This window comes from Embiotoca jacksoni, unplaced genomic scaffold, assembly GCF_022577435.1.
Source record: "Embiotoca jacksoni isolate LCO1_2020_lvr unplaced genomic scaffold, fEmbJac1.0.p SCAF_12, whole genome shotgun sequence".
NCBI lineage: Eukaryota > Metazoa > Chordata > Actinopteri > Embiotocidae > Embiotoca > Embiotoca jacksoni.
Window position 1 is genome coordinate 8,966,252 of NW_027185252.1, and position 26,747 is coordinate 8,992,998.

The 26,747-nt window shown below is 43.8% G+C and overlaps 3 protein-coding genes and 1 long non-coding RNA gene across 5 annotated transcripts; 2 read left to right on the plus strand and 2 right to left on the minus strand.

The window, feature by feature from the left end:
* The first annotated feature begins 934 nt into the window (after window positions 1-934).
* Window positions 935-6,900, plus strand: wnt8b (wingless-type MMTV integration site family, member 8b). The gene is made up of 6 exons (XM_069144616.1): window positions 935-1,279; window positions 2,071-2,104; window positions 3,249-3,387; window positions 4,006-4,131; window positions 4,246-4,388; window positions 5,666-6,900. Exons 1-6 carry the CDS (start codon window positions 1,209-1,211, stop codon window positions 6,233-6,235), a joined length of 1,083 nt encoding a protein of 360 aa, XP_069000717.1. The 5' UTR covers window positions 935-1,208; the 3' UTR covers window positions 6,236-6,900.
* LOC138195316 (uncharacterized) lies at window positions 2,482-13,017 on the minus strand. Of its 2 annotated transcripts, XR_011178008.1 has the most exons (5): window positions 12,866-13,017; window positions 10,111-10,275; window positions 7,683-7,746; window positions 5,181-5,361; window positions 2,482-4,984 (listed from the first exon to the last, which is right to left on the minus strand). It is a non-coding gene; the product is annotated as an uncharacterized lncRNA (long non-coding RNA). The 2 variants fall into 2 exon arrangements; XR_011178007.1 differs by lacking the exon at window positions 12,866-13,017 and having other exon boundaries at window positions 10,111-10,751.
* Window positions 12,394-22,365, plus strand: hif1an (hypoxia inducible factor 1 subunit alpha inhibitor). Its single transcript, XM_069144617.1, has 8 exons — window positions 12,394-12,835; window positions 16,670-16,920; window positions 17,816-17,964; window positions 18,146-18,291; window positions 18,808-18,914; window positions 19,817-19,880; window positions 19,975-20,085; window positions 20,452-22,365. Exons 1-8 carry the CDS (start codon window positions 12,656-12,658, stop codon window positions 20,506-20,508), a joined length of 1,065 nt encoding a protein of 354 aa, XP_069000718.1. The 5' UTR covers window positions 12,394-12,655; the 3' UTR covers window positions 20,509-22,365.
* On the minus strand, window positions 21,985-26,747 carry cuedc2 (CUE domain containing 2). The gene is made up of 9 exons (XM_069144618.1): window positions 26,619-26,747; window positions 26,214-26,442; window positions 25,956-26,099; window positions 25,761-25,822; window positions 25,468-25,601; window positions 25,178-25,345; window positions 25,023-25,087; window positions 24,873-24,933; window positions 21,985-24,766 (listed from the first exon to the last, which is right to left on the minus strand). Exons 2-9 carry the CDS (start codon window positions 26,285-26,287, stop codon window positions 24,620-24,622), a joined length of 855 nt encoding a protein of 284 aa, XP_069000719.1. The 5' UTR covers window positions 26,288-26,442; window positions 26,619-26,747; the 3' UTR covers window positions 21,985-24,619.

Here is a 26,747-nt window from a genome sequence, read left to right on the forward strand (position 1 = left end):
TCTCGCTGGTCATTTTTCTTTAAATCTTAATCCAAAAACATCCCTCAGAAATCCCCCCCCCCCCTTCCAAATCACTGTTTTGCTCTAATCCTAATTTGCACACAAGAGAATTGCAAAAGGTGCTGCTTGCGCCAAAGGAAAGGGACCTAAGTGTCAGACGGGGTTATTGGGGAATAGGCCTGCATGCAGCTTTAGGAAAGGACCGTCTGGATTAGTGATGCACATGTTTTATAGTTTATCAAAGGCGATATGTGTCCCAATCCACCTTTTTATTTTCCGCAGGGAGATCAACACTGACAAACTCTCTAGGCTCCTTAAACGAATTAAAATCATCCTAATTTTGCAGGATAACTTGAAATGCCCAAAATATAGAGATAAAAACAACAAAGTTAATACCGCAAAAACACTCGTGTCCCGACATAACTGTCGCTAATTTGACTTCTTTGCACCATTGCATCAAATTCTGCAACTATAAACTGCATTGATCCAGAAAGAATCGGCAATATGAGAAACATACAATTAATCCCATAGTTTTCGCAATAAATATATCTGAATGTGTAAATTCAGTGATAGAGTTGGACTCCACGTGAAATTGAAAGATCAACCCCCCCCCCCCCCCCCCCCCTCTGTCGCTGCTGTTTCTGCACGTCGCTCTGAGTGACAGACCCCGTATTTCAGGGTGATACGCATCGATTCAATCACACCCTTGTTAAACCATGAATTACTTCCTCGAGAACAAACACTCGGCTCTCGGATTATCTTTTGTGGTAACAATTCGTCTTCGGCTATCTTCCACTAATCCCCGACAATCAGATGCTGTTAGATAAACTTTTTTTTTTTTCTCCGAGCAGAAATTCAAGGGATCAGTGTTACACTTTTCCCGATGGGATTAAATAGATCTTCCTTTGCTCTTGAATGGAGGCAGGGAACCCACCGTTGCCCGGCCCTGAAGGCCCAGGGTGCCCTTTTGATCATTTCAGTCTCTCTTTGGTACAATACTCCTGATTGGCCAAGAGAGTAAGAAGGGGGAAAATCTTTAATTAAGCAGATAATCTCTTGTTGGGACGAGAGCAGCTCCATTTCAGAGCCCCCTCCTTGAATCCTGGAAGCCCTGGTGAAGTTTCATGCGCTGGTAGCTCACTTTCCTCTCCATCGTTTCACTGGTCTGCAGACTTTGGACAAGCTCAGAGTCACCGTCACCTGTCAGGATGTTCGTGCACTGGGAAGTTTGTTATTACATTTTCATTCTCCTAGCGCACATGAGGTCTTACTGCTGCTGGTAAGTTGAATTTATTATGACATATTAGTTAGATGTTAAAGTTTTTTTTTTTTTTTCTCTCATCAGTTGATAGATAAATATTGAAAATACTAATTAAACACAAAGGAATAGCTTTGACTTGCTTTTTACAATAATGGTTCCTGGATTTATTTCACCAGTATCAGTATACCTTTTTATAACGGGCTAATAAGCTTTAACTAATGGCTTTAACAGTGGTTAAAAAATAATTTATTGTTGCTAAGTTGTAAGTCATTCATAAATAACTTGCTGCCAGGTGTGAAACTACCCTTTAATTAGTTATAGTCACCCACAGGATGGCAAAAGCACTTCAGATGATCAGGACCAAAATCTGTTTAGTAACAACCTGTCAGCACTTAAAACTGTTGACAAGATGAGATTTAACTATTTATTATTGACCTTTTAACGTCTATAATGTGGAGCCAATAATTTATTAGAGACCCATGAGCATTTATAAATTAATTTCCAAGATTTATCACAGCATTATTTCCAAATAAACAGGACAAGCTCCAACCCATTGGGTTTTTTTTATGACCAGGAAACAACAACAAAAAGTAATCAGGTGTTAATAAAAGTCATTGCCTTCAGTGTGCTGCATTTCTTACATTTCTAGGGACTTGTTCACAAATTCAGCAGTGTGGTCCACTGAGGTTTGGATGCCCACTGGTGTCACAGTTTAACATGTTACAAAGTGCACTAATGAGAGATGTTAGCGGAGGAATTTGTGGAGGACACTGAGCTTCCCCAAGTGAATAAGCTGTCTCCTTTTCCAGGTCAGTGAATAATTTCTTGATGACTGGACCCAAGGTAAGCCAACTCTCTTTTGATCTTTTCTCCTCTCCTTTTCCCAAAGAAAGATGGAGAGAGAAACCACAGTCGTTGTGATAGCTTGACTCAAGTGTATGGACAAGCTCTGGTACCTGTCTGTATGCAACAATGACACTTTATCAGTGATATTCTTGGCCTTTTGTGATTTTTTTTTTTCACCCCCCCCCCCTCCATACACTTGACCTTATTCAGAGGCTCTGTGTATCCGAGGGTTGAATGTGTTAAGAGGCGAGGGCAGGCATTGCTGTAGTGGGTGGTCATCATTAGTGAGCCAGACCCCTGTGAAAGAGGTGGCACTCCATCTCCCTGAAGGCCACTTGAGACATATTAGTTATATTATCATTCACACAGTCTGAACAAGCAGCGGAGCGGCAGGCGAAAGCCAAGGAAAGAGTGGACTAAGAAAGTTCAACAATTCATTGTGTTCACTGAAACTGATAAGAGTTTAAAAAGCGTGAAAATGTCGGATGTCACTTTGAATAAATTCACACTGTTTTTGTCATGAAACTGACAAACATCATTATCTATATGTCCAAAAGATTAAGCAGCTTTTATCCACATTTTGTACATTTTAAAACCTCCATCGTAATTTTGTTTTTGTCAATAAACTCATATGAATGAGACTTTGAAGTGAAGATGTTTAACAGTGGGATGATACAAATTTTAAAGTAGCTGATTCACAACAGCATTTTTAGTTTTATTTATACAAGATTGGATTTTAAGAGCTCAGAATGAATTCAGAAATGATCTGATTTACTCAATTCTCAGAAATATCTGCACAAATTAAACATGTGGGACCAACTTTCAGCCGCTCACCATCTCTTACTGCTGCAGAATGGAGCTTCTGACTTTGTTGCGTCTGTCTGATATCCCGTTTTAGTGATTTGTTCAACCATGTCCCCTTGAAATGATGTTATTCGCCACTTATTGGGTTGGATTTACGAAGAAGGGTGCAATTGCTTCAATTTTTTTGCAGCAGATAATGTTTTGCACAGAGACTGTGCTAATTCTCATAGCATAAGGTGGACGTATCAGGTGATGTGATGCATCAAAAACCCATGTCATCTTCAAAAGTTCTGCCTGAGCGTTGTTTTATGGGTTTATATCATCTCCGCCGCTGCAGGCGTACCTGATCTACTCGAGCAGCGTGGCAGCAGGAGCTCAGAGTGGCATCGAGGAGTGCAAATACCAGTTTGCATGGGACCGCTGGAACTGCCCTGAGAGAGCCCTGCAGCTGTCCACACACAGCAGCCTGCGCAGTGGTGAGTCCAGATCCCCCGCGAGACCAAGAGCCAGCTCAAACATCAGCTAGGCTGAGATCCCAGCTCTAAACGGGAAACACAGCCAACCGATTTTCAAAGATGTTTAAAAAGTGTTTTGTAGCTGTGTGCTTCTGTTTGTGTCAAGTTTCCGTGTGTTTTTGTGTGTGTGTGTGTGTGTGTGTGTGTGTGTGTGTGTGTGTGTGTGTGTGTGTGTGTGTGTGTGGTGGTGGTCGTGGTGGGGTCGGGTGGGGATCCTTTGTGAAATAGAAACGTTTGCTTAGTTGAAAGAGTCATCACCCTCGGGAATAGTTACAGTGGCCACCGTCACTGGAGGCAAAACAAACACACTAATCCATTTCAAAACATCCCCCAGAATCTCAGCCTCTATTCACAGCTTATAAAAACAGTACACTGAGATCAAGAACAAACATACGAGGCAGCAGAAAATCTGCTTTGTTAGTTTTCGCGTATAAATACCACCAAATCTGAGTTTATGATCCAGAACAGAAAATAAAATGAGTGAAATTAGAATTGAAACTTAATGTGCAGTTAATTGTACCTATGAGGAGCGATTTGTTTTAATGAGACAGAATATTTAATGAGTCTCTCTGTTGGCAGCAAATCGAGAGACAGCGTTCGTACATGCCATCAGCTCCGCTGGGGTGATGTACACGTTAACCCGGAACTGCAGCCTCGGAGACTTTGACAACTGTGGCTGCGACGACAGCAGGAACGGACAACGAGGTCAGAGACACACAAATCTGCACACGAACAACCGCTGCAGAAGATTTACATTAAGTAGCAGTTAGTAGCAGTAATTTGATTCTTCTTTTTTTTTTTTTTCCCCCTCTCCTATAGGTGGTCATGGCTGGCTGTGGGGCGGCTGCAGTGACAACGTTGGCTTTGGTGAAGCCATCTCTAAACAGTTTGTGGATGCCTTGGAGACTGGGCAGGATGCTCGGGCAGCCATGAATCTCCATAATAACGAGGCTGGGCGCAAGGTACAGCAGGTGTTTCTAATTTGGTCGACTTGGAAAAAGAGAGATGAGCCCCTTCAGTATAAGATGTGGTACAATTGTGCAGTGTTGATGCCTTGATTTGAACCATACAGTATTTAGACAGGGGTGGAAACTTGGTTGAAATTTTGGGAACCTCTCGTGGCCCTCCAACTGATTGCAGAGTGTAAAGCACCTTTTGAATCATTTTTACACTGAGTGTGCCACCCAAGCATCCCTTTCACGTTGCTATAAGTGAGGTGCCACTCGTTCCCAATAATAACAGTGTGTTCGGTGTACCAGAAGGGCCTATTTACCAGTGCTGAATGCTCCTTATGACAATACCTCAACTCAAGAATCTCAGGATCACTGGTGCAGGCTTAATTAGAGATCCTGGGGAGCCAGACATAGCACAGCATTCTGTATTATTCTGCTTTTTAAAATAAGTGTTTAGTTTTATTCTTGCAATAAGGATCCCACATTTATGTTGGTCTTTGTTTGGCCCCGAGGGAGTCTGAGGGGACCACAGGCGTGCAGCTGAAGTGCTCTTTGTTTACGGTGCCTTTGCTCCCCCCTGTTGGGCCCTGGGATCCCCACGGCACCTGGAGCATCATTGTAACAGAAAAAAATGGGGATAGAAAGAGAGAAAAACTCCTTTTTCATTTCTCCACTCAATGGGACACTCCATTGGGTCTTCTCACACTAGAAAACATGTTGATAATGAACATGCTAAATAAATACTCCAATTTATTCTGGGGGTACAATAGGACTCGATGTGAAACTTTGATTCAGCCTCACCTCGACAAGAAAAGTTCATCCCCTCCTCGCGAAAAGAAAACGCCCCTTTTCAACTGACAGCTGTTTTGTGTCGGGGAAAGTCAGGAAACACTGAGGACGACAAAGAAACCCAGCGATGGACCTTGAAGCTATCATTTCTTCCTTTCAGTGTATTCATCCCCTTTTTTTTTTTTTTACTTAACTGGAAAACAGAAAGAGTACAATCAGTTAATTTGACAACACATCAATCAATGAACAATGGAGATTTTACACACACACACACACACACACACACACACACACACACACACACACACACGGTCAAGTGGAATACACACACAGTTGTAAGCACACTTGTAGCTACACGTTTTTTTTTTTTTTTTTTTTTTTGGACAGTTTTTCACATGTAACTCAAAACATAACATCCTTTTACACAATAAACTGCATTTTTTTTTTTTTTTTTTTTTAAATTTTATAAAGTGAATCTTCCCTTTCTGTGTCTGCAGGCTGTGAAGGGCACCATGCAGAGGACATGCAAGTGCCATGGGGTGTCAGGAAGCTGCACGACTCAGACCTGCTGGCTGCAGCTGCCAGAGTTCAGGGAGGTGGGGAACTATTTGAAGGAGAAGTACCACAGGGCCCTAAAAGTGGATCTGCTACGAGGAGCGGGGAACAGCGCAGCCAGCCGGGGCGCCATTGCTGAAACCTTCAGCTCCATCTCCCGCAAGGAACTGGTCCACCTGGAGGACTCCCCTGATTACTGCCTGGAAAACCGCACCCTGGGCTTGCCGGGCACGGAGGGCCGCGAGTGCCTCAAGAAGGGCAAGAACTTGAGCAAGTGGGAGAAGCGGAGCTGCAAGAGACTGTGTGGAGAGTGCGGGCTGGCCGTGGAGGAGCGCAAAGCTGAGATGGTGTCGAGCTGTAATTGTAAATTCCACTGGTGCTGCGCGGTGAAGTGCGAGCAGTGCAGGAAGACAGTGACCAAGTACTTCTGTGTAAAGAAAGGAGGTCAGAGGGGAAGGAACGAGAGCGCCAGTAGCCGCCGGAAGAACCTCAGACTGAGGAAGAAGCACTGAGCATCTTCATCACCTCTCGCACCACTGCAGCTCCTGTCAACACTCAAGACTCTGCATGCATGTTCAGATAGTGTGTGTGTGGAGGAAAAACCTAGCAAACATATAATTTAATTTTTTTTGTTTTTTTGTATTAAAAGTTAATGACAGTGGGGATGTGCACAAACACACACGATAGAGGTGGCGAGAAGAGGCGGTTTTACATCTTTGTAGAATTTTTGGTATAAATGTATTTAAGATATATTTTTATATTTTTTACAACGTTTTGAAAAGTCACTGGGCATTTGAAGAGTTTTTCTCTGACTTCCAAATTCTCCACAACGTCATTTATTTATTTTCATTCAAACACGGAAACCTTTGGGGGAAAATCTCGGATGATTTGGCTATTGTTCAATGGCATAAATAACTTTAAAATCAACATCTTTAAGAAGCCTTACAGCAATCTTTGCATATTTCAACTTTTACTGTCAAGTACTGAATTATTTTTGGGCCACAGTTTGCTCTCCCCGTCAACAGGCTCGACCCTTAACCTTTGCTGCCCTTCTGATGTATTTAATTGTATATAAAATTAAGCACTTTGAACTGTACATTGTTAATTTATTGCACAGCGTTTCCTAGTTTTGCTTTAGTTGCCTTTGTGGTTTGTTTTCTATTAAAATCTAATGAAAGAATAATAAATCCTTCAGTCGTGTTTATCGTTCAGCCTGAAGAAAGTGCTCATCCTTCTTTAACATACTCTTTGTGACAGTAATACCTCACGGCTCGGAGTAAACACAACCTTACTCTTCACATTGCTCCCACTGGAGACTCTTGGGCAAACCAACAAGAATAGAAAACCTTCCAGCGTACTCTTCCTTCTATCACGCCTTTCTCAATTTCGCCTCAACAAATACCTCCCGTTCTCTCCCTCATCATGGTAATCCTCAAAGAGCCCCCTAACTCCTGAGCGCTTGGAAGTTTCTTCACTGTTTAATACTAGTTTAATTAACTTTGTCCAGACAGAGTAGGGCCGTGGGGGTGGAGGGCATGAGGCAAGTTGCCCTTAAAAAAAAAAAATCATCCCGCCTCTAATTTTGTATGCTAATCTCCTTTTTCACGCCGCACCTCCTTAGGAGTGGGGGAAAGAAATGTTGGGAAAACTTTGGGTTGCCTGTGCAAGGCTTCCTGTGGCTGTTTTATTTCTGGGCCCACCTATTTGGATCCTTTCACTCCTCTAGGGCCTTCCTTTGCTCGATTTAACAATGAATGCAGAGCTAATCAGCTCTCTCGGAAATGCACCACTGTCGAGGAAGGTAATCCCTTCTTCTCCACTCTCAATGGGCTGTCGCCTTCTAAAGGACTTTGGGAAAAGGCTTTGCACAGATTCACACTGTTCGCTCAAAAGAAGTTAGTTCAAGTATTGTGCCCAAACAAGTGGGTTTTATAAACACATGCCTGCCAGGATACTCACCCCACCTGCGAGTAAGAAGTGCCAGGCCCAGGCAGACTAGCACATGGCAGCCGAAGCCGAAACCCTTCAGACGAGAAGAGACATGAAAGGGGAGATTAGAGGTCCCATTGAGAAGGGGGCGTTCATTTCTGCACCTTCCTCCTTTTACTCAATAAAGTGTCAAGGAAACACCTTGTTGACATCTTATTTACCAAATAATGATCATAATCAAAACTCCTCTCTCCTCTGATGACCCCTGTGGGCCGGCCGGATTGCTCTGCCTGGCATGCATCGAAACCCTCTCACCGACAAAAGATCCAGCATACCAAGCTTGTGCCCTGCGGCTCTGCGCTGTGTTAGGTATTACAACGGGGGGATATCAAAATGTTCACTCAGTGTAGTCAAAGGTGAAGCAAAAATATAATTGGGACCAACATGTTGGATTAAATTTAACAAAGCCACTTTAAACCTGGTGTGGACAATGCAGCGGTTCTAATTTGGCCTTTTTCTTCATGCTGTCATGCAGTGAGTTGCTGTCAACAGAAGTCTGATGCCCGCATAAACCCATGAGTAAAAATAATCTCGCAGAGGACAGCCTACTGACACAGCAATAAAGCTAATGTGTGAGAAATCTGGGCATGAAAAACACATTTGCTTTAAAGAGGAAGTTTGTAAAAAAATTTTTTTTAGTTTAAAACATTCCAAAATTACCAAAACTTATCCACAGAACGTGAAGAAATTAAATTGTTTTGTCAAAGATGTGCTTTTATTGTCTTACAGAGATATCTACTGAAATTAGCATGCTAACCAGGTAGCCCCAGCCTGTCCTGTCTCCTAATACCACTTACGTACCACAAGAGGCGATAGTGAGTAACTGTGGTGTCCAGTCAGCCTCACAGGTCAGGTCAGCCCTCAGACCAACATGAGAGGAAGAAGAAGTTGTCTAACCTCTTGTTAGATTAATAGAATAGGAAACACATCGATGGCTAAAACTCTTGGCAAAAAAATAAATAAAAAATGAAGTAAAACAAATCTTGGCGAGAAAAGAAATGAAGTTTTATGCAGGACTCCAAACGTTTCTTCTAGACAGGTGAGTTTAAAAGTTGCCAACGCTATAGGGAGTATTACAAGATGGAATTTACTTTTCACAAAATTGCACCGTTAAAGTTCAGCAGTTTGACACGTCTGCGAGATTGTTAACCTTTGCGGTGCAGATCAGTTGTGCATCATCAGCAAAGCGCATCAAGCGAATTCTATGCTCAACCTGGAGACCTAACATCAGCTGGACTGCAGGTTCAGCTGAGAAAAACAAAGAGATCCGGGCTCGGAAAGGACAGAGTGAATTAATGCTCCTCTCCCCACTGGACAAAAACCTTTCTGTTTGTTTCTGTCCTCGCATTCATAACATAATGGACCGATTCACGTGACTGTACCGAAGACATGTCCTCGTCATCTTTTGACTCTATCGCACACGTTTTCTTTCCTTGCGTTGGACATTTTTCTCCGCCGTTCCCTCGAATGCACCTCCCAAACACCTGCAGGGAGGGAGGGGAGCCGAAGGGGGTTGACGGACGTGTGAAACGGGACGTAGCGCTGATCATGCCTCAGACACACAATTTTTTTTTTCCCCCCACGCAGAGAGTGACACGACCTCCGATCGAGGGGCCTGAACTTCCGTCTCTCGGACCGGCCCTGCCATTTCCAATCTGCGGCAACACATTGAGCCCGAGGTGACGGGGGAGAGAGGGGGACGGCATTTGCAGAGGAAGAGTGGGAATTTGAGGAGAATTGTTATCAATTTGAACTCTTGATGTCAAAATACAAGAGATAAGATATGCAAAGGCCTTTTTTTTTTTTTTTTCTTCCTCTCCCCCCGTACTAGTGTTACATGACGGTTGGCAGACTTTGAGTTTTAGTTTGAAGTAGAAAGATGTTTTTTTTTTTTTGTTGGCTCTGTTGACGCACCGGTCTCGCGTCTGATCGGAAAGGGGGAACGATATCTCTCAGGTAGTAGCAAGTGATAACGCAAACAATTAAAAAAAAAATTGGGAAAACGACTTATAATGCTTCAGAGGATCCTTGACTAATAGGATTTATGGCTTAAGGGTTTTGGACCTACAACACCTAGAGGGGCGAGGGTCAGCGCGAATGTGAGAGAAAGCCAACACAGAGGAGTGCAGATGAGCGCCGCAAGACCCTGGGAAATTTGGAGTTGCCTGTGTTACATCGTTGTTAGCAGTTATTGCATTAGCTGCTGTATAAATTATATATATATATATATATATATTTTTTTTAGCCGTTATCAGCTGCTCCTCAGGAGACGGTGTCATCGCAGCTCCCCGAGACAATCTTTTGCTATGTCAGCTGTCTCTTCCGCTGTGGAGAAGACGGCTGTGGTGTGTGTTTGTTTGTATCAACAGAATTGAGGTACGAGCTTCTTGTGACTCACCGGGGGTGTCCAATCTCCTGGCTAAAGGGTTATCTGCAGAGACCTGTGGGGGGCGGAAGAGCATCAGAGGGATCAGCTCAGCTCAGCTCAGCTCACTGATCTGCACAGGAAACACGGAGCATGGGAACCCACCGGGGAGCCCAAATCAGTCCCTGCCGTGGAAATCTGCTGATAAAGCAGGAGAAAACCACACAAGACTAATCAGGGAATGATTTTGTATTACTGAACTAAAACGATGCCTATTTGTAGTTTTGAAATGCAACCCCCCCCCCTGCAAGATTAAAAACACAAACTAACAATGACCAAAGTAAATGAATTACATATATTCCATCTAGTTAAAAAAACAACTATTTGGTATTGCACAGCGCAGATCACTCCACCGATCAAGGTGCAGTGTGCACTGCTATCTCATGAACAATGGCCGATGCTGGCCAATAATGCCGGGGCTATGATAACCACAGGCAAATATTGGCTCAGGATTTCAAAGGTGTTTGCTCAGCCTTTTATTACCATATATTCTCCCACTGAGAAAACCACAAAGACAGTGGAGGCAACTTTCTTTACCTCAAGGGCCGATAAATATTGTACTTTGTCCTGCATTGTGTATCATCAGTGATTTTTTTTTTTTTTTTTTTTTTTTTTTTTTTTTTTGTACTGTACATCACTTTGTTCAGACCAGCATTGTTGGAAGAAACTGACCTTTTTATTTAAATAAAATGTGCATATTTTGTCCAATCTGGCTCGCTTTAATGTCTGACATTTTTTTTATCAACATTCATTTGCACTTTTCCTGCCATGAAGTTAAAATGTCTATAACGGGTAAAAGTGTTTGTCTTCAGAGTTGTACATAAATGTACAGAGGTATTGTCAGAAAGCTGTATTCAGTGTCAAAAGATAAATCCTTAAAATACACAAAGTGTCCCGTGTCAGTGTCAATTCATGTTGTAGTTCGTCAATATGGAGGTTGTTTAATCTATAACAGTGCATCATATTTTGTAAACTGATCACTTTGTCAGTATGATATTGCTCTAAAGACAAACCTGCAACTACCGTTGTTAAATGAATGCAGTGGAGTGAAGTGTCATGTTGCCCCTGTAGTGGAGTATATAGTAAAAGATGGAAATACTACATTTAACGAGAATATATATATATATATATATATATATCTTTTTAAATATTGCTTCATTTAGCTTTTACCATGTTATACCAAGAGCTCGATATAATAATCCTTGAAGCCATTTCTCATCTCATCATCATGTTTTGCTTACTCATTTATCAAGTTCTTTTTTTTAAATTTTTTTTTTATCTTTCCGGTCTGTTATTTTTATTTTGTTATACATACTATATAATGATCCTAATACAGCCAACTTTATCTTTATCAATGTATTTGTCAACAACTATAACACCTTTATTGGGCACCACTCAATGAAGGCTGGAGTGTATGAACAATAATACAGTAAAACACTACACACTTTAACATGTCCTAAGGTTTGCTTACAGCTACTCTATACTGCATGAGTTATAAGTAATTTATAAAATGTTTGTCTACAGCTTATAAATGTCTAATAGGAATACTCAAGATAAAGGTTTGCCATAAAGTTGTTACCATTATTATATTGAATTCTTTTTTGTTGTTGATGCAAAGGCAACATAGCAGCTACAGTATTTTACAATAACAAATCATAAAAATATCATGTAAATCAAGATGGCAAACAAAACACTCGAAAAGTGTAAAATATGGAGCCTTTAAAAATCTTAAATATGGTTTTGAGAATTGTAAAGTACAGCCTTTGCACCTACAACAAGAAAATAAAGGCTTCATTTTAGTATTGCGCTCCCAGTGTTTTAAAAATCTGGACAGAATGATCTTAATAAAGATATCGGATTTTATTCTGCAGAATAGATTTACAGAATAATATCTACCGCTGATTTTGTTGTGTGATTTTTCTGGACTATAATAATATGATAATTATTATTCTATTATTATCTTATTGCTTCCTGTATGCTGCTGTAGCGAAACAATTTCCCCTCGGGGATTAATAAAGTAACTACCTAACCTAACCTAACCTAACCTAACCTAACCTAACCTAACCTAACCTAACCTAACCACGAGAAAAGAAGATACAACAGCTCCCTCATGTGGTAGAGACACGTTATCAAAACAGGCGCATTTAGTCACCCACAACACGAGGTGTCGCTGTCGGATATTGTCGGGATAAAATAGGCAGCGGGTTCCCCTGGCTGTTTCGGCTTGTGTCGTTTGCTTTCTCGCTGTCAACACGACGGTGTGTAAACACCTACACGGAACAGAGCAGCGCAGAGGGGCAGGACCGCCGGCAGCAAGCGTGCAGTCTCCCCCCCCCCCCTTTTACTGGTTCATAACTGTGAATGGGGCTGACTCGTCGCTGAACTGTGTAGCCTCCGCAGGTTAACGGAGAAAAGCCGGTCTCCCCCCACCCTCCCCTCCTCCTCCTCGCCCCCCCCCCCCGGTTTGTTTCATTGTGAGGAGGACGGAGGCTGCTCATCGGCGCCCGTCGAACCCGCCATGGCAGCGGCGACCGTAGCGGAGGCTGATCCGGCGGCGAGCGAAGGCGGCGCCGCTTTCTCGGGCGTGCAGAGCTGGGCCTGGGACGAGTCCCAGCTACGGAAATATTCTTTCCCCACCAAGCCCATTCCCAGGCTGTCTCACACGGACCCCAGGGCGGAGATGCTGATAAACAACGAGGTAAGACCTGCAGAGGAACTTTTAACAGACCTTATCAGGAGCCACCCGACGATAACCAGACCTTTTCACAGCAGGAACCTGAAGGAGAGAGAGAGAGATGCACCACAAACAATGTTACATTAGGTCAAAAACAAAAGTGCACATTACGTCAACATACAGCGAGGTATTTAAAGTGAAAGCGAACTGTGCATTAAGTTTTTGTCAAAGTCTGTTTCTTAGCCTCGTCTTGAATGGCAGATTTTTAAAATTGTTTTTTTTTTTTTTTTTTTATAATTGGTCACTGCAGGGGAGTTTATTCATAGATGTAGCCTTAATTTGTAAAAGTCAACGTGTGGTGTGCTGACATTGCATGAATGTTATATCACCAGATAAATCCGCCATCTGCTCGATGTCATTTTCTTAAGCCTCAGTATCCCAGTTTTGCAGCTTCCAATTTGAAAAAGGTTTAGCTGTGTGCAAATCTTTTTGAGCTTAAATGAGATGAATGGGTGTTTTCCCACGTTTGGTCACGTGCATTACAACGAGCAGTTCCGCTGTTAAATGTTTTTTTTTTGTCGAGTTGTGACTTTTGCTTGCTTCTCGATGGGCACTTTGAAATGTCGACGTCATTAAACTGCAAAGCCCTGCAGGGATTCAAGCGCGAGAGGTTTTCCATGTTGACTTTGTTGGCCGATATTATTTTTTCCAACTCTCTTGACTCTTACGTTGCCCAGACCGATAACGTATTGTATTTGTTCTTCACAAATTCGTCAGATGGTAGGTGGGGCTGTAATGTGGACTGACGCTGAACAATGACTGCAAATACCAATTTGGTTATTGAGTTTTGGTTTGGCCGGGCACCAAGCTTTTCTACATTTTTATGGAACAAAAACTGAATTTCTAGGGGAAAAAAAAAAAGTATCTTTGAGGAACAGATATCAAAATCAAGGTAAACTTTTGAGTGATACCCAGGAGCCAAGTTCTGGGCACAAATTCTTCAATCCCACAGACATATTGCTGCACACACTTTCACACTTGACACCGGAGACCTAAGAGGACCCTTGTGGCAGGGATCACAGCATCGAGTGTTCAGTTGGGCTGCGTTTTATTGGCCTGTCATATCGGCAGAAATGTTCATTCTGGTCCCAATTCTTGAGATTTTGTTTTTTTTTTAAAGCCGGCCCACATCAACGCAGATGTTTGCAAGCATTCCTACCGGTTACTTATGTCCCCTCAAGTATTCTGCCACTACGGCTCACGCAGAAGTGCAGCATGCGGGAGACTTCAGAACAAAGCAGTCAGCAGCAGCTTTCCTGTGTGATTTACTGTGGATTTCCTTCTTTTGATGACATTTTTTTTTTTTTTTTTATGAAATAGCTCTGGGTTTATGTCTAACCAGGTCAAACCACACTGAAATGCTGCTCCCGTCTGTTGCTGATATTTTGTTGCTCGGGTTAGACGGTAATAACTTTTGTGTGGATGAAGCGTTTCCATTTCAGACGGTCATTTTTTTTATCTTTGAACGTAGCGAACAAGAGCCGGGAAAGACCATCTTTTACCGACGAGCGGGCGTGAGATGGCAACTAACGGTCTCACTTGGGGAAGAAAAACCTCCTTCTGTCTTTTGTCTTTCGTAATTATTGTCTGCTTAACTGCAGCCTTTCTCGGGAGGCCTGAACACCTGTTAGTATAGACAACACTCGCATTAGGCAGCCGTTACATTAATCTCCTAATAATCACACGCCTCCACTGAAGTGATGGCTCTACGCCTGCATTTTTTTAATTTTCAAAATAAATGACACCCAAACCAGACCGGTCGTTTTTTGTTTTTTTTTCCCAACACGTGCCGAGTTCTGACAAAACTTGAGTCACCGGCAAGCTGCAGCCAGCAGTGATGTCACCCACTGGTTTGTGAAACCTGACTGCACCACAGGCCTGTCAATCAAAGACTAGCTCCCAAAAATGTGCCTTCTTGAGGCCTAGTATCTAAATAACGACGGGAGTATTTTCCGATGGACCCACAGATAACTAATAAGAAACAGTGACTTTAGCCCTCGGTGTTATTGCACTTCATGGCGCTTCCGCATTGGCATCATTTTTCAGTCCACTTTTATATACAGCCTGGGGTCGCGGGCGACACCATCAGCCGGCTGAAGTTGAGCTGAGACGCTCCGGTTCACACTGCTGCAACTTTCACTGCAACGTTAATTGTTGCAGAGTTCATTTTTTTTTGGTCTTTTATACACATTGATCTCTAGTGAGGTACTATTCACCATGCTCGCTTTCCTCACCTCAGACAATCCTGACACATTTTTGTTTTTGTTGGTGTGCAACAAGAGGGCTGAGATGTATAATGACGAATAACATCAGGTCAATTTTGTTCACAGGGAATACGATTGGACTGAATTTGGGCTTTTCCTTTGCTGTTTTTAAAACAAGGAAAACGGTCTTTCAACAAGATCTTTATGTCCAACAACTAATTTAAGAGTTTTAGTTTGTCCAAGAAGACATGAGGCTGAGAAATACGCAGCCGAAGCAGGTCAGGAGGCTAACAAACTCAGTCAAAGGTAACAGAATGATAATAATTTGTAATACTGGTTAATTTAAAGTAGAAAGCGAAGCCTAAAATGTCTTGTTTTGTCATGACGGACAGCGCACAACCAAAAGATATTAACTTTATTATCACGGAGGACTACAGGAGAAAATATTCACATTTAAGATGTTGGAATAGGTCATCTTAAAACTCAAAAGTGTTTAATCAATTATCCAAATCGTCTGTAATGAATTTCTGTCAATCAGCTATTTGAGTAATAAGACTATAGCAGCTCATAAAGTGAATGTGGTGTGTTTGATATGCGGTCATGGCAATTTGTTTGATTCAAACACATCACAGGATTGAGTGTATAAATACATCACATTCATGGTTATGGTATGTAGGCTGTGGCTCACATTAAGAGCGATGAACAGCACTGATATGTCCAAATATGGCGTGTCCCGACGATCTCCATATATTAGATGTTCATTGCAGGGAAAAAAAAAAAAAAAAAAGTCTGTGGCGCACTGAACCCAGGGGGGGGGGGGGGCGTTCATGGCATGTCCCAGCGCGCCCGCAAACACTCTTTATCGAGGCAGGATAGAAACGTGAAGATACATTTATTTATTTATTATTATTATCATTAAAACGACTCGCGCAAACGTGAAAAATCAAAAGCAACTTGAATGCATTTAAAAAAAAAAAAACAACAACAAAAAACAACAACCCCGAAGTCACTACATCAGACCGCGGTGCATTCATCCGCGTTCTCCGGGAGAAAGTGAAACCGTGAGCGCGGTGCAGTCGGTGCGGCGCAGGCGAGTAGCGGGAGCGCGCTCAGCGGTCTACGTTCAGTTAGTCACGTAGCCCTCGGAGCTCTCTCTCTCTCTCTCTCTGTGTGTGTGTGTGTGTGTGTGTGTGTGTGTGTGTGTGTGTGTGTGTGTCTCTTCGACTGCTGCCACACAACAGCACACGTCCGCGGCGCTGCACGGGCGTGTGCTGGAGTTTTACGACACTCTCCGAGGCAGAAATGTGGAAACGCGCGCAGCAACTGTTCGTGTTTTGTGCAACAGGTCTCTTATTTATTAAAACACAAAACAAAACGTCAAAAAGGTTTTTCACGAGTCCACCTACTCGACAAATATACGTGACACATAACTCGTGCAGCCTCTCACTTTATGAGATTGTTGCCAAATTTTCCACGAGAGGGATTGAGTGTGTATATAAAAAAATAAATAAATAAATAAATAAATAAAAAAAAAAAAACACATTTATTTCTTTTGTAATATTGCGTTGAAATTTTTTATTTATTTTGTTTTCAGGAGCCGGTGGTTTTAACAGACACAAACCTCGTCTATCCAGCTCTCAAATGGGACATTGCGTACCTCCAGGAGAACATTGGAAATGGAGACTTCTCCGTTTACACCGCAGAAAACCACAAATTCCTCTACTACGACGAGAAGAAAATGTCCAACTTTGAGAACTTTGTCCCCCGGTCTCAACGTATGGAAATGAAATTCTCCGAATTTGTGGACAAGATGCATAAAACGGAGGAGCTGGGAGGGGAGGAGAGGTAAGACGTTTCATTTGGAGTTCTGCCGCCGCTGTGTAGGAACATGATGTAATCTCTTGTTTATACATCAGCCCTGCCTGGACTGACGCGCAGTCCGACACAAACGTACAACGGCAAGTTTCAGGGACAGGAAGTGACCGCGCCGCAGGTGAGCTCGGCGGTAGAGGCCGGTTTGTGGCGCGAATGGCTCGGGCATCGGCGCCGCAGGAAGACGGCGGCAGCTCGTTGCTGTGACCCGGCTTCAACCCGGCGCGGGCGCGCGGGGCGCACACACGCGCGTGCGCACACACACACACACACACATGCGCACGCACACACGCGCACGCACACACACGCATGCACACACACACACACGCACACACGCGCACACGCACACACACGCGTGCACACACACACACACACACACACACGCGCACACACGCGCACACACACACACGCGCACGCACACACGCACACACGCACACGCGCGCACACACGCACACACGCGCACACACACACGCACACACACGCGTGCACACACACACACGCACACGCGCGCACACACGCGCACACGCACACACACGCGCACACACACACACACATGCGCACGCACACACACGCGCACACACACGCACACACGCGGACGCACACACGCACACACACGCATGCACACACACGCGCACACACACGCACACACACACACACACACACACACGCGCGCACACACGCGCACACACACACACGCGCGCGCACACGCACACACACACACACACACGCGCACGCGCGCACGCACACACGCGCGCGCACGCACACACACGCGCACGCCCCTTGCACTTTGGGAAATTGGCCGCGCCGTAGCTCGTTTCACAAAATGACCCGTGCGTTTCCGCACGTCTCTCCTCTGGCACGTTTGAAGAGTCTATCTGCAGCAGACCCTGAACGACACGGTAGGAAAAAAGATTGTCGTCGACTTCCTCGGGTTCAACTGGAACTGGATCAACAAGCAGCAGTCCAAGAGGAACTGGGGCCAGCTGACGTCCAACCTGCTGCTCATCGGCATGGAGGGTAAGGCTCCGGCGGCAGTTCAAACGCTCGCGCGTCCGCCGAGTGTTTATTTATTTTTTTTTTTAAAAATCTTTTGCAGCCGCGCTTTAAGCGGTTCGAACGCGCCTCCCGTAACCGCAGACGCTTCGGCCTCCGCTGTTTTGTCGCGTCACATTCTTCTGTTCACATCCTCTCACCGCAGGCAACGTGACGCCGGCGCATTACGACGAGCAGCAGAACTTCTTCGCGCAGATCAAAGGCCACAAGAGGTGCATCCTCTTCCCCCCAGACCAGTTTGAGTGCCTCTATCCGTATCCCGTCCACCACCCCTGCGACAGACAGAGCCAGGTAAGTCGTACGCGGCGAAATCAAAAAGCTCCGGAAAATTCTCCAACCTCTCCGCGAGTTGTCTCGGTTCTGCCCGGGCTGAAAAGTCGCTCCCGCTTATTATTTATACTATTTAACAACCCCGTCATCAATCTTCAAAATAACCTTCGGAAAGCTGCGTTTCGGCTTCGCGACCGCCGTTCCCAAACCGACGGGTCCCGTCGCCCGCCGGTTGCCGCTTGGGTGAAATCCCAAATGCGCGCGCGCCGCCGGTCACCAAAAACAAAAACAAAAAAAAAACACGCACGCGGGTCCGGTGCTGATGCGTGAAGTCGCGCAAAAGCATTTTTGTGCGATTTAATTCCAGTTCCCCGTTTACGCTGAATTAAGGATATACTTTGAGTAAAAAAAACAAACGGGTGACGTTTATGCGAGTCAGAAATGTCTGTTTATATGGAATAAAGACAGACGTATGTGGTACAGTCATGTTTTGCAATGAATCTATATATCTTTTTTTTTTTTTTACATCACTTCTAGGTTGATTTCGATAACCCCGACTACGAGAGGTTTCCTGATTTTAAAAATGTCGTCGGCTACGAGGCCGTCGTGGGCCCCGGAGACGTGCTTTACATCCCGATGTATTGGTAAGAGGCGCTTCTGTGTCGGCTTTCTTTTTTTTAAAAAAAAACAAAAAAAAAAAACGCTGTCCGCGAACTCGATTCGCTCGCGGGAAAAGCCGGCGACCTCTCGGGCGCGGAGGTCTCGGGACGCCGGGAGCGTTTTCAGCGCGGCACGCTTCGATTCAACCGCTTCAACGAGCCGTCCCGAGAATTACCCACCGACTCGTTTCGCTCGCCGCGTCTCATTCGTCGGCCCGGGACCGGCAGACGTCGGCGCTGTCAAAAAAAAAAACAAAACAACAACTTCGCTTGCAGCGATCGCCTCCTTGAGGTTGCGCAACAAGTATTTCCCCTGCAGTCAATTTTTGCCCGTTTCATTTTTCTTTTTTTTTTTTAAATTATTTAAAACATCCTGTTGAATCGTTGAACAACGGTGGACCTCGGTCCGTTTCTCAGCAATTCCAGGTCACTTCGAAGGGCGCCGACAAATTCACCCTCGTCTTCGCGTCCCCCGTTGGTCTGCGGGTCGGTTTTCGAGCGGAAACCTGCGTTTACGCCGCGCGTGAGCTCAAAGGTGAAGGGAAAGTCGGCCCGGCGGCCGTCGTCGCCGCCTCGCCGGAAGCCGTTGCTGCAAACGATCGCGCTTCTTCGCGGCGGCGTTTTATTCTCCGGAGTTTTCTCCAGCAGACGATGAGAGGCTGAGAGGATCTCTTCTCCGCTCATCGCACTTGGTCTCGCCACCTTTTATTTCCCCCTTCGCTTACGCTGCCTTTAGTTTGTCAAAAACAATCTTTCATTTCCATTTATGATGTTGCCCTTAATGGGTAATAATAATAATAATAATAATAAGGAATTTGCTGTTTCTTTTGTACAGTTTCATGAATTTAGTGACTGACATCTTTTTTTTTTTTCCCCCTTTACTTCAGGTGGCATCACATTGAATCACTGTTGAACGGTGGAGTAACGATCACTGTAAACTTCTGGTACAAAGTATGTATGTTTGAGTCACGGTGATCGATCTGTGTTATCTTTGCCGCGGCACGTCCCTCGTGATCGCTGAGCTGTTTTGACTCTTTTTGTTCAGGGCGCCCCCACCCCTAAGAGGATAGAATACCCTCTGCGGGCCCACCAGAAGGTGGCCATCATGAGAAACATTGAGAAGATGTTGGGAGAAGCCCTCGGAGATCCACACGAGGTAAAAAGCGCTTGACCTCCTGCCGTCTCTTGACGGCCGTTCCTGTCGTCGGTGCGCCGACTGCGGCGGTCGCGCATTCGTGTCACGCCGCCCCGTTTCTAGAAGAAAAAAAAAAAAAAAAAAAAAAAAAAAAATTCAATCGGATCCGCATTTGGGTCAGCTGTTGCGCGAAATCCCCGGGGCACGCTGACCCCTCCCAGCAACCCAATTACCGCGAATATTTATGGCGTACCTGATTTTAGTACGAAGGACAGATATATGCGGTCCGGGACGGTGAGTAAAACGACGCAATATGCCCGTCTCTGTGAAGCAGCTCATCCTACACACACACAAAAAAAAAAAAAAATCCTTTTTGTTTTTCTGTAGGTCGGACCTTTACTGAAAACGATGATCAAGGGGCGATATGACCAGGATCTCAGCTAGAGCCCCATCCTGTATGCATGCGGGACTGGGACTGACACTGCTGTGTGTGTGTGTGTGTGTGTGTGTGTGTGTGTGTGTGCGTGCGCGTGCGCGCGCGTGTGTTTCTGTCTTTGGAGCTACGAATCATTGCATGGCAACAAGCGGCCATCTTGAAACCATTCTGCTTCAGTCGTCTCGGAGTGCCATTGTCATCGAAAATACAAGAAGTACACAAGAAACGTGTGACTAACTGATGGGAACTCGACCTACTTGAAGTTTTTCTTTCGTTGTTAAAGGGCAGGCCTAATTTGGCATTAATCAACGTGTATTTATGTCAATCAGTGTTCTCTCGGACAACTCGGGCCGTTGGCTTTGATGAGAATTGTCTGGGATCGGTACCTTTTTGGAGAAACCTCAATATGTTGACCACTAACGGATGCGTGAAGGGGTAGTATCGTGTATATACAGTACGCACTAGTATAAATATGGAATACCACAGCTGCGGCTGTAAATTTGGAACGGTCATATTGTATTTTCCATCTTTGTCATTATGACTTTACAGCCGAGTTTTGGAAATATTTATCTCCATTACCTCTGCGCGTGCTAATGACATGGCTACAGGTTGTGACCAGTGAAGATGGCATTGGCACAGACTTTAAAAACAGTGACGAAATATGATTAAAAAAAAAAAAAATGTATAGGTGTGGAAAAGGGGCTCACATTTAGTAGAAGGAATATGTGGCTGCTATCAGCTAAGTTTTTTTTTTTTTTTTTTTTTTTTAAAACAAAGTGATTGCTTCTTGTTTTTGAAATTCTTTTTTTGCTTGTTTGATTTGTACTTTATTGGATGTGCTGTTCTGCAGAGGGAGAACATAAGCTACAATACTCACTGCAACTTTTAATGCAAACTCGGTTAATGTTAAGAATCAAAAAGAAAGTACAGTAAGTTCCCGTGTTTCGCGGAGCACTTCAAAGATTGACTACAGATGTTGCCGTTTTGGGAATGCAATGGTTAAAGCTGTGAACTGCGTAAATGATTGAGCTAGGTTTAAAAAAAAAAAAAAAAAAAAAAAGCTACCGGCCACTGCAGTGCAACGTAATGCAACACCTAGTGGTCAGGTTTGCAGTTGCATGCGAAGCTTGATGGAGTACCTTCGACGCACTGCACTGCACAAATACAATTACTGAGAATGTTGTGTTAAATACAGCAGCTGCGGCGTGTCCAGCAGACAAATTCCTGTTGAAACCACGCAGGTATGATATCTGTAGGTTAACAAATCTTTTATTTTTACACGGCTGTATTTTGAAGTGCTCTCTTGAACTGTTGCGAAGATGTACATCAAAACGAAAGGGGAATGATTTTAGATATTGTGCAGCACGTGCCAAACCAACACACAAACCAGTCGACGGGTGCAATTTTTGCCTCTAAAATTGGATGAATCAGCAAATGGTGAACTTTTAAAAACAGGAATATGGTTTGTTTTAAATTGCTGATCATTTTTACATGTTTTTTTTTTTTTTTTTACAGATTGCATAATGATGAAACAATGAATGCTTATTCCTCTGTGAGAAGAACTTACCCGACATAAGACTTACGTTTGATCTCCCCCTCTGTTGCTAGGGTAATTGTTTACTGTATGTGCCTCGCCTGGCATTAAATGTTGCGAGAGGTTGATTTTACATTTTTCTATTTTACGGTAAAAATGTTTCTTTTTCACTCTGGCATTAAAGAGCTTTAATGGTTGTGACTGACAGCGGTTCATAGAAATAGAGGCATGTTTGTTTTTACTGACGGATGCCCGATTTCTGTTTTAGTTTTTTTTTTATGAACACGCTGTCTCCTTGTTCCTCTGATTAAAGTTTGTTTGCAAAGTTCAACACTGCAGTTGTGAATGACTGCTGAAAGCTCGGAAATACAACGTGTAAGATGAGTAAATACATAAACCAACACAAAATAAATGGTAGTCTACAAAAATGTGTATTTATTCACTATAAATTGTGCGTCAGCAGTTTCTCAAAGCGAGGGGTTAAAACTCAGTTGTGACTACACAGCTTCAGGAAATCCATTCCATGCTTTACAGTAACACCGTCATATAGTAATCAAAGATAACATTGCTGCTGATAATAATGAGTGTCAGTAACGACATCACTTTCAACACTCCGTTGCGTTACACTACATTCAGGAAAACTATATTATACCACCAATTTAAAACGGTTGCTTATAGTTGCACCGAATGGCTGCAGAGGGAAACACAAATAAACAGCAGTATATCTTGGTGAAGGAAAAACTCGTCAACCCATTTATCCCATTACACAATTGACGAGAAAAAAAATAAAAATAAAAATAAATACAAGCGAAGCAAAAATTCAGAGCACAAATGAGATGAGAGGATCCGTGATACGGAACCACTTCTGTGCGAACGGACCCCGAAAAGCACACGACCGACCGTCCGTCGTCACGCGTTTGACGTTGCGAAATCTAAACATCGAAAATAAAGAACACTGCTAGAATTAACGTCGAGATCAGGTTCTCCAGCAGCATCTTTCACTCAACGGATGGGCGACGACCTCGGTCCTCCACTTCGTTAAAAGAGAAGTTAACAGTGCTGCAATCGTTTGTACGACCCTCTTAAACAGGAATTTTCTGCTGTTAAGTCAACTGCCGTTTAATTTATTCGAATCAATTCATAATGCAACAATAACAACTGAAATTGTCTTGAGATGCTTTACAGAACTCAAGAGCCTGAACCTCTTGGAGCAAGAATTGAGGCAACGGTGGCAATGAAAAGCTCCCCTTTAACAGGAAAACATAACCTGTACCTCCTGTTTAAGCAGGGCTCAGCTGAATCACTGACAAATATTTAATATTTCCTCTGCTCAGCATTCACAGGCTGTGATGACAGCTTTCAGCCACGGTTATCATGATATGTATTTTTCTGTCATTATTCAATGTAGTAATTTAAAAAAAAAAAAAAAACAAGAGTGTAAAACTTTACATATGAACACATACCCTTCCTTTATTTGCCCCGAGGAGTGGGATAGGAACCAATCAAGACTTCCTATTTTGGAGTTATTACCATGTTGCAGCTCAATAAAATGTCCTAAAACTCAAAAGTTTGAACAAACATTTTCACAGCACTATAATCCTGCGCGATATTATAGCTAAAAGAAATTGGCATCGTTGAAATAATATGCAGTCGAGTCTTGTAATGTCCAGAAGAAACTCCACAGCACCACTAGAACCTATTTACAGAAACGAACATGGACTCATTCACAACGCCACGTCATAATTATGGCATATTATGGTCTCATAATTAGGACGTATCTATATTCTACTTGGTTAATGAAAATACAGCCTCAAAATATCAAAGACAAAAAAATACAATAATGTCAGTGCAACATCAGAGCCGAACCCCACAGCGGCCAAATGAGCGCCAGCTGACCGGAAAGGCAGCACAGAAACCTTTGTACAAGTCCAGAGCGCAGTAATAGTAATATGGAACAACATCTACATGGCAGTGGGAGGTCAGAAAATGTATTCAAATGACGACATTTCTAATGATCACAGGTTTTTTTTTTTACTCTTCCCCCCCAATTAGCTCGGGACTCGCCCCGTTTGAGACTTTTTAACAAAACGCTATTTTTTACAAAACGTGGCGCACAGAAGAGCAACTAGCTAACGACGGTCCGCCTCCATGAAATCTTTTTTTTTTTTTTTTTTAAAGTATAAACACAAAGTGTATCTCCGACTGAATCATCGGGTGTGTGCGTCCTGATGATTTAAAAAAAAAAAAAAAAAAAATTAAAATACGCTAAATCTGTCGTACCCCATATTTCAAAAAAATACTCCAGGGTGCAGCGGGCGTTACGCTGTTACACAAACAAGAACACAAGTTACGACATCCTCAATTCAAATCTAAAATGCTTGTCAAGTAAAACAGTACTGCAACTGAAACACTGTTAATTTAAAGTTTTAACCAAGGCATAAAAATGGTAACGGTTTTTCAAAAATAAGTCACTGAAACACAAACAAATGTCCTCGTGTACGTGTGTGGGGGGGGGGAAATAAATAATAAAAAAAATAGTGTAAACAATGTTGTCATTAGCTGCTCTTACAGTTTTGTGCTCATCATCAATGGAATCTGTACTTTCGTGCGGGCTTGAGGTTGACGTACGTCTTCTTCATGTCCTCCGAGTCGTTTGTCTTCACCAGCTGATATCGCTCTCCTTTTGTGGTTACCACCTGGTTGCCGTGGTAACGAACGAGCTTCTTCGGAGCCTGCAAAAAAACAAAAAAACAAAAAACACGTGACAGGAGAACGCATGGGTTTTTCGTTGCACTGACGCCAGTTTGACGAGAAAAAGGAATGTAGCCGCAGTCTTACATCTTTGGGGGCGACAGGCCGGTGTGTTTTGTTATCTTCCTCCCTGTCCACAAGCATGTACCTTACAGAGATGAAACACAAGTCATAAACACTGAAATATATAAGGGAGGGATAGTTCTGTTGAACACACCCGCCAGCAATCTTACTTACTTCTCAAGGATGCTTTCTTTGAGTTTGTGGTCTGCCAGTGAGGACATACTCTTCCCGTGGTTCACCTAAGACAACAGGACAACCATCATCTCGGTTAACGTACACGAGGTGAGCAGCGGTGGCCGAGATGAAACCACGGTGGCAACGTTTCTCACATTAAGAGGAGTTGGGCTGAGCTGGACGTCGCCCTCTATGATGAGGCGCACAGCTTCCTCCATGTCCCCTTTGGCGATAGACAGGGCGCTGCGGGCCTCGGACAGACTACACTTGGGGAACATCTCCAGCAGATGCTGCTCCTGGGCCTCCCACTCAGACACTGGTAGCTGAACATATGCACATTTATATGTTTTTTATTTCTATGAACGTCACAATATCAACAGCGGGACACACAAGGGAAAAAAAAAATATATATATATAATGTGCTGATGTGTGCTAAAATGATAACCTTGGCAGTGGCGCCCTCTGTCGGCGTTTTAAGGCACTGCGTTTCTCCTCCTGCTGGAGGCTCACTGGGCAGGTTGGTGAGTTTCAGAGAAACTTCTTCTGTCCTTGCCTTTGGCGCGTCGTTTTCTTCATCAGCTAAAAAAAAAAAAAAAAAAAGTAGCCAACAAATTAGCAACAGTACACAAAAAAAAAAGGAGCGTCGCGCCTTTTGGCAACACTAGGAAAAGAAAGAAACCACATGGAAAGGGTAAAACTCGCACAACACCGTGTGCATAAGAAATAACAATCAAGTACCTGAGGTCCGAGCTGTGGCCAGTTTTGAAGCCAGACTGAACATCATTTCACAGACTTTGACCCTGCAAAAAAATTAAAAAAAAAAAAAGACATTTTGTTGTTGTTGTTGTTGTGATAACAATAAATGACATTAACACTGCAGCTTCGCGGTCTTGAAGGTCGACAAACTCAGGTAAAGCGCGGCCGTCTGTTCACCTGTCAATCTCGGCAAACCCAGGTATGTAAGCTTCGAGCATCTCGGCAAAAACCTCCACGTCGAAGTTCTCCTCGACGCTCTGCTGGGAGCCGAGGTCCTCCAAGACTCCGGTGATGTAGGACAGAAGGACATCGTCCAGCGTGCTGCAGTCAAGGACACAAAACTGGACATAACTGACTGGACAGATATTTTTTTTTTTTTTTTTTTTTTAAGTAATGATGAAATAACGCTGAAGAGAGAGAGAGAGAGAGGCCTACCTGAGATCTGCATCGGGAATGTAAGTCTGAATAAACTCGTGCAGCGCGCTGTGGATGATTTTGTGGAGGTCCATCACGTCCTCAAACGCACCGCGGCCGAAGACCTTACTGAACGGTATTATATATCGCGCGCGCTCGCCGTCCACGTCACACCGCGGTTTATAACCGTGTCCGCTCGTTATCACGTTATGCGCCCATTAACAAAGATTCAGCTTCATCTCAAAGTTTCCTGTCAAGAGAAATAAAAGGAGGCTGTTTGGTGAACGAGCGCTAGCTCAGTGGGGTTTTTCGTTAGCTAACGACAAAGTGCGGGCGAGCCGACGGTTTAACACCGAGCCCGCCTCGGGTTGTTTTTTTTTTGTTTTTATAGACCGGACCGGGGTTGTAAAGGGGAGCAAAACTTACACTGACGGAAATTAAGGAGACATGAAGCTCAGAGTTTCCCCCCCCCCACCCCCAAAAACGCACAAGGGGGAAACTGGTCAGTGCGGTGGTTAGCCAAGGCGCTGTGTCCGTGATGCTCGTTAGCCCGCA

Bases quoted from the DNA above. Each gene is read 5' to 3' on its own strand.
- wnt8b (XM_069144616.1), top strand. From the start codon at position 1,209: ATGTTCGTGCACTGGGAAGTTTGTTATTACATTTTCATTCTCCTAGCG. The intron at 1,280-2,070 runs GTAAGTTGAATT...CTCCTTTTCCAG, and splicing joins ATGAGGTCTTACTGCTGCTG to GTCAGTGAATAATTTCTTGA. The intron at 2,105-3,248 runs GTAAGCCAACTC...CCGCCGCTGCAG, and splicing joins TCTTGATGACTGGACCCAAG to GCGTACCTGATCTACTCGAG.
- hif1an (XM_069144617.1), top strand. From the start codon at position 12,656: ATGGCAGCGGCGACCGTAGCGGAGGCTGATCCGGCGGCGAGCGAAGGC. The intron at 18,292-18,807 runs GTAAGTCGTACG...CATCACTTCTAG, and splicing joins CCTGCGACAGACAGAGCCAG to GTTGATTTCGATAACCCCGA. The intron at 18,915-19,816 runs GTAAGAGGCGCT...CCTTTACTTCAG, and splicing joins CTTTACATCCCGATGTATTG to GTGGCATCACATTGAATCAC.
- cuedc2 (XM_069144618.1), bottom strand. From the start codon at position 26,287: ATGGACCTCCACAAAATCATCCACAGCGCGCTGCACGAGTTTATTCAG. The intron at 24,934-25,022 runs GTAAGTAAGATT...CATCTCTGTAAG, and splicing joins AAAGAAAGCATCCTTGAGAA to GTACATGCTTGTGGACAGGG. The intron at 24,767-24,872 runs GTAAGACTGCGG...GTTTTTTTGCAG, and splicing joins GGCCTGTCGCCCCCAAAGAT to GCTCCGAAGAAGCTCGTTCG.